This window comes from Dioscorea cayenensis, chromosome 14, assembly GCF_009730915.1.
Source record: "Dioscorea cayenensis subsp. rotundata cultivar TDr96_F1 chromosome 14, TDr96_F1_v2_PseudoChromosome.rev07_lg8_w22 25.fasta, whole genome shotgun sequence".
In the NCBI taxonomy this organism is placed as follows: domain Eukaryota; kingdom Viridiplantae; phylum Streptophyta; class Magnoliopsida; order Dioscoreales; family Dioscoreaceae; genus Dioscorea; species Dioscorea cayenensis.
In genome coordinates, this window is record NC_052484.1 from 14,014,018 (window position 1) to 14,028,743 (window position 14,726).

General features: G+C 32.4%; 2 protein-coding genes and 1 long non-coding RNA gene across 3 annotated transcripts; 1 reads left to right on the top strand and 2 right to left on the bottom strand.

The window, feature by feature from the left end:
• The first annotated feature begins 292 nt into the window (after positions 1–292).
• Positions 293–4,322, top strand: LOC120275723 (probable cinnamyl alcohol dehydrogenase 6). Its single transcript, XM_039282412.1, has 6 exons — positions 293–539; positions 657–770; positions 2,940–3,167; positions 3,248–3,533; positions 3,756–3,909; positions 4,011–4,322. Exons 1-6 carry the CDS (start codon positions 445–447, stop codon positions 4,211–4,213), a joined length of 1,080 nt encoding a protein of 359 aa, XP_039138346.1. The 5' UTR covers positions 293–444; the 3' UTR covers positions 4,214–4,322.
• LOC120275725 lies at positions 2,663–2,998 on the bottom strand. Its single transcript, XR_005541144.1, has 2 exons — positions 2,913–2,998; positions 2,663–2,837 (listed from the first exon to the last, which is right to left on the bottom strand). It is a non-coding gene; the product is annotated as an uncharacterized LOC120275725 (long non-coding RNA).
• Positions 4,323–4,714: 392 nt separating the features above from the next.
• LOC120275724 lies at positions 4,715–9,907 on the bottom strand. The gene is made up of 5 exons (XM_039282413.1): positions 9,611–9,907; positions 5,779–5,897; positions 5,347–5,404; positions 5,159–5,236; positions 4,715–5,066 (listed from the first exon to the last, which is right to left on the bottom strand). Exons 1-5 carry the CDS (start codon positions 9,786–9,788, stop codon positions 4,873–4,875), a joined length of 627 nt encoding a protein of 208 aa, XP_039138347.1. The 5' UTR covers positions 9,789–9,907; the 3' UTR covers positions 4,715–4,872.
• Between the last annotated feature and the right edge of the window lie 4,819 nt (positions 9,908–14,726).

The window sequence follows — 14,726 nt, forward strand, 5'->3', positions numbered from 1 at the left end:
GTTTTTTCTTTCTGATATTAATTAAAAAAATTATATAATGAAAAAAAAACCATTATCGGTATTTCACAAATATGAAAAACCACAAGTTTTTTTTTTTTTTAAATATCTTTTTTTCTATCAAACCAATTGCAGCCAACCCATCAAGGTGGTCATGAGTGTAAAGATAAAAATAAAGTTGACGGTTATCACTTGGACTCTGTGACACATGCCCTTATCATATTCTGAATTGGCAATTTCTATACATCTTCTGATAAAACCACCCCAATTTTTTGTTCTTTTCTTCCAAAGACCATCAACTTCAAGGTTTACTAATGAAGGTCTTCTTAATTGCTTAGAAGATGTCCTTCTAGTCCTTTATAAATACCCTTTCAATCCATCAATATAACTCAAAAACTTTGAGAGAAAAACAAGGAGAAATAGAAATAGAAAGAGAAAGTGAAAGAGATGACTCAAACAACACCAAATCACACACAAAGTGTAGCAGGATGGGCAGCTTTGGAGCAGAATGGAAAGATAACTCCATATGTTTTCAAGAGAAGGTGTGTGTTTATGTTTTTGTTTTTATTTTTATTTTTTGGGGATGTGTTTCATGGTGTTGAATCTGAATCTTGATGTTTTGATGATTTATTTGTTTGTTTTTTAATTTATTTTTTCAGGGAAAATGGACCAGATGATGTTACTATAAAGGTACTGTTTTGTGGGATGTGTCATACTGATCTACATCATCTTAGAAATGACTGGGGCATCACCTTCTATCCTCTTGTTCCTGGGTAATTCTTCTTCTTCTTCTTTTTTTTTTCCCATTTTTTATTTATTAAGATAATTTTTTTTAATTATTATTTTTTAAAAAATAACATCATCACCTATCCTTCCCTTTCCTCTTGAGCTTCTCTGGTGTGCACTGTTGTTCCAGGGAACCTTTTTTTTTTTAATAAGATAATTCTTATTTAATTATTTTTTTCTGAAAAAAAAAGATCATGACCTTTCCTTTTTCTCTTTGCCTTCTGTGTTGGTTGGTGTGTCCTGTTGTTCCTGGGTATCTTTTTTTTTTTCCCCTTTTTGCCCATTAAATCTTTTAACAAGATAATTCTTATTTAATTATTATTAAAAAATTACATCATTAATATATACATATATTGGGCTTTCCCAATGAAAAAGGTAAATTTACTTTCATGCATGAACTTAGGTATTAAAATCTCGTCCAGCACATAATGAGTAAAATGTTTATTGCACATGAGTTAGAGATTCTTTTGTACATAGAGTGTCCGGTGTAGGAGCTGATTTGTAATTTAATTCCGTGTTATTATATAAAGACATACAATCAGATATTCAATTTTTGGTTGTGCATACGTCCTTAACGGTGCGTTTGCCGTATTTGTTAATAAAACAAATGAGCTCAATAGAAAAAGGAAGGGACATGTGTTTAGTGAGGATAAAATATTAATAATGACTCTTATGTTTGTTTTTAACAAAATAAGAATTATAAAAATATTGAAAAATTTACATAAGAGTTTATTGGTTTTTAAGAAAATATCATAATATCTCTTAACTTATTTAGATTTTAATGATTTTCACAAAACAATTATATATATAATTTTAATTTAACTAAATATTTTCCCTCTAGTCAATCTAGGAATTGAGAAGAGAATTTTGTTGCTGATTATGTTGTTCCGTGAGGAACTAATTAATAGACTAATAAATGGACTTCCAAGTCTTTTTTAAGTTTTAGACTGTGAGAAAGTATTTGATTGGTTGAATTGGAAAAAATTTGGTGTATTTAGTCAAAGGAAATTTTTTGTGGAAATCAAATGTTTAGGTGTTTGGATGGGACAAGAAAGTTTCAAAATCTTACTTTTTTGACTTAAAATTGAAATTTTTGACTTAAATAGTGATCTAGGTAAAATTTAGTCTTTATAAATCCTTGTCTTAATAATTTTTTTTCCTTAGCTTGAATATCAAATAGAATTTTTGTTTTTTGGGATTTAAAAACTAAAATTGATGTATTAAATGAATAATTGTAAATTCTCATCTCCTTCCTTGAATGTGTAATATTGTGTCATAGTCACCATTTAATCTGTAGGACCCACTATATTTATATATCATTTTTAAATTCAGATATTAATGGATTCACTCTTTTTAATTAATTTTTTTAATTAAAAAATCAAATATTTAAACCATTGCATCCATCCCATGTTTATTCTTTTGTTTTTTTAACGTTTTTATCTTAATAAATATATTTCAAACAAAATTACATTCTTCTCTATTTCTTCATTTTTAAATTTTCTATTTTATTATTAAATAAATATATTTATAATAAAATATATAATATAAATAATTTAAAATAATAAATAAAATAATTGTGAATCTCATATTATAATAGTTATACTATTATGAATGATAGTTATTATAAGAAAAAATTTAATTGATTGATGAACTAACATAAGCATCAATATCTATGATAGTATAACTACGTTAAAAAGTGTTTACTGAATAAACTAACAAAAAAAATTACTCATTTCTTCAGGTTAATTTGAAGAACAAAAAATATATATATATAAAGTCATCACCACCACTATGTACACCTAACCAATAACAAGAAGTCGTTAGTCCTACCTATTTAGAGTCCGCTATCAATAAATCCTGTAGTAAACATCAATTAGAGTTCAGAACCAATAAATTGTCACCTTTAAATATAGATCATATCAATCATGACAAATAAATCACAAGGCAATCCAAGAAAGAAGTCATCCAAATGAATGCTTAGTTGTTTGCCAAGTTGTTTTGGTCCCCCACAGATCTCTTTTGGCATATGATGCATTGAAGCCATAACCAACTCCCTGAACAAAATTTCATTTGAAAAGCATTCCAAGATCAAGATCAATTTATCTCAAACTTTTAACCTGAATTCTTACTTTTTAAGAACATTGCATGAATTTCAGGCATGAGATAACCGGCTTGATCACAAAGGTCGGGAGTAATGTGAGCGAGTTCAAGGTCGGTGACCGTGTTGGCGTGGGTTGCCTAGCCGCATCCTGCCTCAACTGCGAGTTTTGCAATGACTCACAAGAGAACTATTGCGAGCAGGTCCAGTTCACCTACGGTGGCATCTTCTGGGATGGCAGCATTACCTATGGCGGATACTCTGAGATGTTAGTTGCTCACAAAAGGTAACGATAACATACCTGACAAAACGAAAAGCAAATTGAAACTTATACCGGTAATGTTGATTGTTTTGAAATGGCACAAGGTATGTTGTTCATGTCCCTGATGGCCTGCCAATGGATGGGGCAGCTCCGCTGCTATGTGCTGGGATCACAGTATACAGCCCAATGAAACAGCACAACATGATGCAGCCTGGGAAGAAGCTTGGGGTAGTCGGCCTCGGCGGCCTTGGGCATGTGGCGATCAAGTTTGCTAAAGCCGTTGGATTGCATGTCACTGTGATCAGCACATCACCTTCTAAGGAAAAAGAGGCCAAGGATCGGCTTGGTGCCGATGAATTCCTCCTCAGCACCGATGTTAAACAAATGAGGGTAATTCTAAGATATCACATCAATTAATTTAGCATCATGTAATTTAGATTCATTTCAAAACATAAGCAAATGCACAAAAAGAAAATTGATTAAAACAAAGATGAATGATTCAGTATTCTAGCAACTAGGCACATAACAGACAAGGAAAAATGAAAGGTTAAGCATCATTTACCTCAGCATTTACAAGCTGAATGGAGTCGTTTTGAAATATGGTTTTGGCAGGCTCATTCAAGAACTTTGGACTTCATCATAGACACTGTAGCTGCAAAACATTCACTAGGGCCGATCTTAGATTTGCTAAAAGTGAAAGGTAATCTGGTGCTGGTTGGTGCCCCAGACAAGCCCGTCGACCTCCCCTCCTTCCCGCTGATCTTTGGTAAGATAAAAAATAACATATTCTTTGTTTCCAGAACATTAAAACAATGCAAAAATTGTGAACCTTGTCACTGATTTATTCACAACATGCTCAACGTGAAGGTAAAAGGATGGTCTCAGGAAGCATGACAGGAGGGATGAAGGAGACGCAAGAGATGATGAATTTCTGTGCAAAACACAACATCACCTGTGACATCGAACTCGTGAAACCAGATAACATCAATGAGGCAATGGATAGACTTGCACGGAATGATGTTCGTTACCGCTTCGTGATTGATATCACTGCTGCCAAATCTTCCCTTTAATTGGTGCATTGTAGAACATCAATCATTTCTGTTGTTCAGTGTTGTTTTCTTCTCTTGTTTATGAACTTCTAGTTTCTCTTTATCAATGATATGACAAATATCAGAGGTAGGAAGTCTCGAAGAAAATGTAATGGCAAGGCCACACCAACAAACCCACCCGCCCCCAAAAACCCCAGCTACCTGTCAAACCCACCCTTGGATCCTCATATTACTTACTATAAATAGTAAAGGCCCTATTAGGGAACATGAATCGCTTTAGTTTGCTTAAGCAATCCAAGTTTGATAAATTTTGAGTTCAACTTCCAAGTTATGCCTAAACTGATACTGAATAGCCTGAGGCCTCTGCACCTTTGTATATAGGTCAGTAACATCAACACTTACCACTATCAAAAAAATTCATGCTATTATTGTAACATAGAAAACAAAAATGCACTTCAAGTAGCAAAATGTTTCACATGTGACATGCACTATCTACAGTTGTTTCACAGTTCATTACACTACTTAACCAATCAATAGATCACTTATCTGCAAGGGTTCTGCAATTGAAAGATCATAGATGAAATTTTCAGAACAAGGGAATGTTCCAAGAGAATGAAGAACTTCAGTGCCACTTCAGTTCAAAAGAAAAGACATGAATGTACAACATGATGTATGATTCACTAAAGAGGGAGAAGTAACACAGGGCATGGAACGAACTCTGCCAACAGATTCGCATCAACATGCTTTGAATGGATTGCTTCCATGCTCAAAACGACTAAATCCAAGTTTAAGTCATCAGCGACCTCACCTATAATCGCAGTTGGCTTCTTTCCCTCGCCAAGTCTCTCCATCAACCCAAACTCCTGAAAGCCACCTAGGCAAAAATAAATAAATAATTAAGAAAAAAAATTCAATAGGACATCCTGGCTTGACAAACTTTCCAGTGGACAATGTTATAAATTATACCTTCTGAGAGATGCCATCGGATATTGGACAGTAGTGTGTCATGCTCAGGGTTTGATTCTTTCGAGTTATCATCGATTACTGCAAAGAATTTCTGTGTCCCCTCAAATCTTGCTCCAAAATGTAATCCTACTCAATTGAGTCATATAGCCTAAAGAAAAGAGTCAGCATCAGAAGCTCAATGAGCGTACCAACTACTGTGATGTCTGCACCATACTTTTTTGCCAAAGAAGTAGTGTTTGCTGCAGCCTATAACATAAAAAGAAACACATACATAAATATGATGGTTATCATTTCGAATAATAGGAATACAATCTGTCCATCGTGTGCGAATTCAAATCAAGAGCCACTTAGATACCAGAATGAACATGAAGTGTCTAAGCAAAAGATCTTTTGTCTTTTTTTTCCCCTGAGTAGACATGGACTGAAAATATCAAGAAAATATGTTCACATTATTTACAAACAAAGATAGCCTAGAGTGCAGTGATGAACAAACAACTGAAACTGGCTCCAAGGCATTCTAAGAATACAAGCATTCATAGAGATTTGATCCATTTTCCATGATCGATGTCTAAATACAGCAACTACCAAAAAGCAGTAATACTTGAGGTAACACAAAATACCTGTCTTGTCCCTTCAGATAGATAAGGATTCCGGTCTGTGATTGGAAGAAGCAAGTGTTTCACATTGGTTAAAACATCTACAGCAGCATTGCCACCAGATTCATGAACTTCTGCAGTAGCTGGATAAATATATAGAGATTGTTAGACAATGTCATATTTTGATTATATGTAAGACTGTTATTTTTAATTCTTCCAAATGATCTGTCAAATCTTTACTGCTAAAATTACAAGTATCCAATTCAAATATGCTTTCTTACTGATAGTGAAGAGAAAGAGGTGGAAATAGAGTTTTGAGACAATTGTCTTCGAACTCAGCAATATTGCTTGAGTTACTAGGTGCGGTTTGAAAAAGAGCATGGTCAATGAAGACATCTGACTTTATGTTGAACTCTTATTTCTTAACATAAATTCCTTCTCTTCTAGATAACAACAATAACTTAAGCGCTTGAGAAGAAATCCTGCAGCCAACTAGTCAAGTAATCAGATAATTATGTGACTATCTTGAAGTTGTTTACGAATTGGTTTCAATTTGTTTAGGATAAGCCTACCCTTAAACAGAGTATTCAGAATAAACTATATGGCAATCAAAGAGATTAATTGATAAAAGTGATTAACATTAGTGAGAGACTAGCAATCAGGATCAAGAGTTACTGAGAGACATATATTTGTTGAGAGTGAGAAGCTTATCTAAATTTTATATCAAATCAGTTTCCATCCCTAAAATCTAATAACTTTGTTTCATTACTATTCTGTCAAAGAGAATTCATCAAATAATTCAAGTATTTTAAATTCTGTGAATTGGCTCATCAGGAAAGTTGCAACAATTTCAACCATATTTCTAGATCTTTAACGGCGCCATGTTGTTGATTTTTGTTCTATACATAATTACATTCGGCAAACTGTTAACTATGTATACCTTCCTTGCAGCACTACATTCTATTCACGAGCATTTCTTATATGCTAGAAGAGAAACCAAGTTCTCCGTCAAGAAAAAATATTATTTGGTGCTGAGATACCAAAAAACCTCATAAGATACTAGCAAAATGTTTGTTTGAATAACATTAGAGTTGGTTTTACTTGTTAAGTGTCGCCAGCATTCTACAATATTAGGAAGCTTTCTTTTATACAATTTTCCATCAATGTTATTAAATGAGGCTCCTTCAATGAGGCTAGCCCAGGTGAGCGCTTTTTGCCAGGCATAAAAAAGGCTGGTCTGTCTTTTTTTTATCATTCCTGTATTTAATGCTTTCAATTAGTATTAATTGGGATTTTAAAAAAACACACTTACTAATAAGAAAAGAAATAAATTTAGGAGAGAAAAACTAGGAAATTTTAAAAAGATGCACTTAATAATTAGGAAGGAAATAAATTAAGGAGAGCAAAGCTATGTGATTTTATAAAGGCACACTCACTAATAAGGAAGAAAATAAATTTAAAGGAGAAAAACTAGGTGATTTTAAAAAGGCACACTAACAAATAAGGAAGGAAATAAATTTGGAGGAGGAAAATTAGGTGATTTTAAAAAGTTACATTTGCTAATAAAGAATGAAATAAATTAGCGGAGAAAATCTAGGTGATTTAAGTGTAATTACTATCTTTTTAAATGTAATGAGTAAATTAAGAGATTAACTAATTAATTAGAGAAATTGAAGAGGCAGCAAAAATTGCACTCTAAATCTAGTGATGGACTTGAGGCTAGCTTAGATGACGAGGATGATGATTTTGTAGAATTAGATGAATTATGAAGATAGAGATTACACTCTAAACACTTGAGTAGTTCTAGACGTCTAAGAAATGTTTTTTCTTTAACTTTATGTTTCACTTTGATTGACTTTAATTGATCAAAAACTTATATATATATATATATATATATTATTTATTAACTAACGCTTTATTTTGCTCGGGCGTGCGCCTTTCGTGGCGCCTCTCACCTCCGGCAATAAAAAGTCTTAACGCCTTAAGGGTGCATAAAGCTTTTAACTATACTGTTTTCAATAAGAAATCTTTCTATTGTATGGATAAGGCAAACTTTATATAATATCCAAATAAAACAATTTATACAGTTCATAGCAAGCTCACAAGCAAATTGAAGTAAAAAACATTTATGCAGATTTTCTTATTTTCATAGTATATTTTCAGTGATTTCTTTCATTTCCAAACTATCAAAAAAAAAATATATATATATATATCTTCTAGAGTATCAAAGAATATCTTTTCCTGCTTCAAGTTCTGTACCATTTGAACCAGACCCTCTAAAAAAATTCAACTTCACATCAATCAAGAAGGAACAGAATTGGATGATCTACCAATTAACAAACTTCTTGAGGTTAGTACTCATCAGGATAAGGACAAGATTCCCTCTTCCATTCAACATCAAGACAATGTAGTCAAAAACAAAGAAAGATCGCAAATCCGTTCTCCCAAAGCTAAATTTCACTCATACCATCAAATTAATATGAACTACTAACACCAAATGGATAAAAAACAACTACAATAGAAACCATTTATTCCACCAATTCTATCTTCCCAAAACCAAATTTCATCATTTTCATGGTCTACTTTCAGTTCTAAACTATCAAAACATATTATTCCTTCTAAAGTATCTAAGATTATCTTCTCTTGCTTCAAGTTCTCTGGCGTCCAGGTCATATTCTCTAAAAATTCATATCTGTATCAATCAGGAAGGCACAGAGTTGAACAACACCACTTATTAAGTAACTTCTCATGGTCAGTACTGAATCAGGAAATGGATAAAAATCCCCATTTCCATGCAACATTGAGAAAATCCAGAGTCACAAACAATTATGTCCATCAAACTTCAATAGCCAACCAAAACCAATCAAATCAAAAACAACTACAACAGAATCCATTCATGCTACAAACACAAAAGCAGAAATCAAAGTTTAAACACAAGAATTAGTATACCTCCAAAACAAATCTCTAGCATGGGGACCATAGAATCAGAAAATGAACAAGTTCCCCAGTTCCATGCAAAATCAAAACATGCCCGTCAAATTACAATGAACTACGAACAACAATCAGATCAGAAAACAGCTACTATTGAAGCAAGTTAATCCAATACAAGCTTAAAAACAAGAATCAATATATCTATAAAAACACCTCTAGCATCAGAACCACAGAATCAGGAAAAGAACAAGTTTCACCATTTCTATGCAACATCAAAAATAGCCATTATACCCATCAAATTACAATGAACAACCAACGCCAATCAGATTTAAAAAAAAAACAACTACAATAGAAACAATTTAATCCACAGAAATCAAAGTTTAAACACAAGAATCAGTATATGTCTCAAAATATCTCTAGCACTGAGGTGATTCTAACAAGTTTCCCCATTTCCAGGCAACATCAGAACATACCCATCAAATTACAACAGACAACCAACACCAATCAGATCAAAAGACCAACTACAATAGAAACAATTTAATCCACAAAAAATCAAAGTTCAAACACAGTAATCAGTATACCTTTGAAAAAAAAAATCTCTGGCACTGGAATTATTCTAACGAGTTTCCCACTTTCCATATAAAAACATCAAAACATACCCATCAAATTACAATGAACCACCAACACCAATCAGATCAAAAAACAATTTAATCCACAGGAATCAAAGTTTAAACACAAGAATCAACATGCCTCTAAAAAAAAAAAATCTCTACCACTGGGACCGTAGAACAAGGAAATGAACGAGTTTCCCATTTTCCATCCGATATCAAGACATACCCATCAAATTACAATGAACTACCAAAAACTACAATACAAACAATTCGATCCACAAAAATCAAAGTTTGGAACACAAAAACGAATATACCTCTATGAAGTGTTCGACGAAATGCGGATGAGAGCACGGAATCACGGTTCCTCAAAGAACGCAAAGAGAAAGAGATGTTGTTGAAACCCAGAGGAGAAATGGGGAGATGGCGATGACGTAGAGGCCGAGGAGGGGTGGAGGAGAGAAGCAAACGGGATGAGCAGTGAGCCAACGCCATGGCCGCTTGGGAGAAGCTTGTTGTCCTTTTTTCTCGGGAGAGAAGTCGCGCGCGGGTTCGAGAAGTAGTGAAATGAAGACACGATTTGGTTGTGATAGCTTTTTCGCTGGCCCTGTTTTGTGGTCTGGTGACTTCTGGATGGTGTGTGATGTTTTTCATTTTAATTTTGTGTCTATGGTTTATGCACAATGTTGGTTTAATTTTTACATTTTATTTATTTATATATTATTTTGTTTGTTTTTTTTAATAGATGCGATAAGTGCTCTTAGAAGGTGTGCACAGCTGGGAATTAATTACTGGCTTTGTGCTCTCACCTGATGGTATAGGAATTGGATTTGGAATGGACCAATGCTGCTGGGCTATACGTCTTTTGGTATTTGAATTTTTTTTAACTAAATATTTAATTTTTGTTTTTAAAAATTAGTGGCATTATTTTTTTCGGTTTATGACCCATAAATTTTCTAGAAGTCACATCTGGGTGAGATACTAAAAACTTTAGGTAGAATCCTCTAATCAGTCCTTTTACTATTTCAAACCTGCCCATTTAGTCCGTCTACAAAAACTTGCACCAATTAAGTCCTTTTATTTTTTAAAATCGAAAATTTCAGTCCACACACAAACGGCCGTTCTCTTTGCCGTTTATGTGTACTCACGTGGCTTTTTTTAATGAATATTATTAAAAAAATAATAAGCATAAGTAAAAGCACATGCAATGCAACCTTCAAATCCTTAATTGCATCTTGCATAAGAGAAGATTGAAACTTGTTCTTTCCAATGTGAATGATCTACCAAATTAATAGCCATTAATGGTTCTTCATTGATTCATAGAGAAGATTGACTAAAACCTAATAAGCATAAGAAAAGCAAGTAAAGTTTTTTTTTTTCTCATTGGAATAAATAAGCAAGTATTAATGGAGGAATATATAAACATTACTCCTATTTGATAGCATTTAATCAAGAAGAGAAAGAAAAGGAAGAAGAAGAGAACAAGTTAGTTATCATTGATTATAGATAAATATTTCAGATTAAGAGATGAGTATAAAATGGAGAAATTAAGAGAGAAGAAGAAGAAGAAGGAGAAGAAGAAGAAGAAGAAGGAGAAGAAGAAGGAGAAGAAGAAGAAGAAAACAGAGAAGAAACCAATAAAAAAAAAGAAAAAGGTTGGATTTCTCTCACAGAATGGGGAGGAAGGGATGAAAGGTGGCATCTTTGAGTTGCTTTTAGGGCTTAGATGAAGGAGTGGGAATGAGAGAAGGAGGCGTTGCGGCGAATGAGGGCAATGATGCTGACGGAGAGCATGGCGTGGGAGAGAAGGACGAAGAGGAGGAGGGCACGGATGTTGCGAATGGGGCAGCGACCATAGTTGAAGAAGATTAGAGGGGAGTGGTCATCATCGTCGAAGACGACGCCGGAGCCCAAAACGACATAGTAGATAAAGGTGAAGTCAGAGGTGGAGGGGAGAAGAGGATGGACAGTTGAGATTCGTCGGTGGTGACCATTGATCAAGAATGATGATATGAGTTGGAGATAACTGAAGTGGAAAGGGAGTTGTTATGGGTGTAATGCGAAATTACCAGAATGGGTTTGGAAGGTGGCTGCGAAGATGAGGATAGTTTGGTCTTTTTCTTTTCTCCATTAAAAAAAAAGCCACATCAGGGCACATAGACCGCAAAGAAAGCGGAAGTTTGTGTATGGATAAAGATTTTCCTATTTTAAAAAGTAGAGTAACTCAATTGGTGCAAGTTTTAGTAGAGGGACTAAATGGGCAGGTTTACAATAGTAGAGGGACCAATTAGGAAATTCTACCAAAACTTTATAGAGTAGACCTCTACTGCTTGGGTCTACACATTGGTGTACCATGTGTTTTCTTCACAGAGTTTGTAACTTCTGACAAAAACATTAATAAAAATAGTTTTGTAAAACATGAAAGTAAATTTAAAAATCACTTCCATTCAAGCATATGGGGAAAATGTGTCTTAACCCTCAAACTGTTCATCTTATTTTGTCATTGAGGTGGTTAAAACGACCTTAATGGTTTCTTATTTTTTCGCGTGTTTCTATATTAGTCACCTAGCTTTAAAACGTTACGATTTGGCCCTCTACTTTTAATTTTTGTTACAATTTAGTCACCCGAACACACGCCGTTAACAGCGATCACATATGGCATATGCCAAGTCAGATGCCAACTTTGAGTAAGATATGCCACATAGTATGCTATACGTAATCGCCGTTAATGACGTATGTTCGGGTGACCAAATCGTAACAAAAACTAAATGTAAAGGACCAAATCATAACTTTTTAAAGCTGGATAACCGAAATATAATCACATGAAAAGGTAGCACATTGCAATGAAGGTGAACAAAAGGGCCTACTTATACATGTGGGTATAGTTTAAGGACCAAAGTGTTTTTTTATATGTTTAAAAAGGGTAAATATCTTGAGTGGGTACTATACTATGGTTAATTTTTACTTTGAGCATCAAACTTCAATTTGTATCATTTCAGTTATCTAACTTTAATTTGGTTTTACTGAACGGATACTAAGAGATTTTTTAGAGGAATTTGATGACGATGTTACTAGAATTGCCTTGTCAGCATCAATTCATGGTGTTATCTACTGACGCGCACATATCACATCATCAACGATATCAATGTGGTTACCTATCATTCAATTCAATGATGTCCTCTTGTACATAATAGGTTGCAACATAGACATTGTTGATGATGTGGTATGTACACGTTAGTAGATGACATTGTCCATTACTACTAATAAGGCAATTCTAGCAGCAAACTGATCAAATTCCTCCCAGAAACCTCTTGGTACCCGTCCAATGAAACCAAATTTAAGTTGGGTAACCAAAATGATACAAATTGAAGTTTGATGCTCAAAGTGAAATTTGACCATAGTATAGTACCCACTCAAGATATTTACCTGTTTAAAACCATAAGGCACATATAGTTTAGAGGCCATTTTTACACTTAGGCTGTGTTTGGTTCGCGTTAATGTGAAAATATTACCTTGAATCTGGTGGTAATATGTTCAGATTACCATGTTTGGTTATTGTAGTAATGATAATGTTAAGTGGTCGTTTAGTTCGCGGTAATGTTGAAAAATTATCATGTGTTACATGATAATCTGAAAATATTACCGCATTTGGCATTGCACTGATGGTAATCTGATGGTAATTTCACATTACCAACATGAGAACATTACGAAGAAAGTTGGTAATCTTATTACCACCAAATTTGGTATCTATCTTGGATTACCGTGGTAATCTCATAACTATTTATATTTTACCAAATTGATTACCATGAACCAAATACGATAATGAACTATTACCAGTAATAAGAGTTCCTAACCAAACATAGTTATATCAAATTACCACAATATTCCCAACCATATAACATTCCCACCCATATTACCATGGAATCTCGTTACGTAGTAATATGTCATTACTACGAACCAACGACCCCTAATGGTAATGTGAGATTACCAATAGTGAAATATTACCAAATAAAGTGGTAATCTGAATACCACCAAAGTAGGTGTCCATTCAGATTACCAAGTTGGTGGTAATGTGTAATAATTTTTTTTCTAATTATGCCCCCACTCATTTAATCTAATTCCTTATTATACTCAATATCAAAACCCTAGTTTTTGTTTCCCTTCATTATTTTTAATATTATAATTTAATTATTTATTTATCTAAATACTTTAAATTAAGTTTTCAAAATTTTATATGTAGGGGTATTTTGGTAAATACAAAGGTATTTTAAAAAATTGTGAAAAAATAATTTTATATTATAATTTAATTATTTGTTTATCTAACTAATTTAAATTAAAATTTTCACAATTTTATATATAGGGATATTTTGGTAAATATAAAGGTATTTTAAAATATTGTGCAAAAAAATGATTTTTGATATTATATTTTAATTAGTTATTTATCTAAATATTTTAAATTGTATTTATCAAAATTTTATATATAGGGATATTTTGGTAAATATAAAGGTATTTTAAAATATTGTGCAAAAAAATGATTTTTGATATTATATTTTAATTAGTTATTTATCTAAATATTTGAAATTGTATTTATCAAAATTTTATATATAGGGATATTTTGGTAAATATAAAGGTATTTTAAAATATTGTGCAAAAAAATGATTTTTGATATTATATTTTAATTAGTTATTTATCTAAATATTTTAAATTGTATTTATCAAAATTTTATATGTGGGGGTATTTTGGTAAATACAAAGGTATTTTAAAAATTGTGCAAAAAAATAATTTTTAATATTATAATTTAATTATTTATTTATGTAAATACTTTAAATTATATTTTTCAAAATTTATATGTAGGGGTATTTTGGTAAATACAAAGGTATTTTAAAAATTGTGCAAAAAAATAATTTTTGATATTATAATTTAATTATTTATTTATCTAAATACTTTAAATTATATATTTCAAAATTTTATATGTAGGGATATTTTGATAAATTTAATATATTACTAAGCTGATTAGCATGACTAACCAAATATGGTAATGAAAGATTACCAGTAATATAAATTTTCAACCAAATATGATAATATCATATTACCACAACATTCCCGGGTATATAATATTCCCAATCTTATTCCATGGTAATCTCATTACTGTAGTAAAATATCATTATTGCTAAGTAAACGGCTCCTTACACCTTTATTTTATTTGTTAAGCACTTTTATGAAAAAAATATTGCACATGCATTTTCAGTAATTTCATAAGAGGCATCAAGTTTTTGGTCCCGTTTGGATTCACTTTTGTTAAGTCTAAAAGTATTTTTCCGGTAAGTTACACACTTCTAGATCCAAATATATATGTTTGGGTTCACTTATTAAAAATAGCAAAAGCAATAAAAAAAATAGTTTTGTACCTTTTTCAAGAGCTAGAAAAATGGT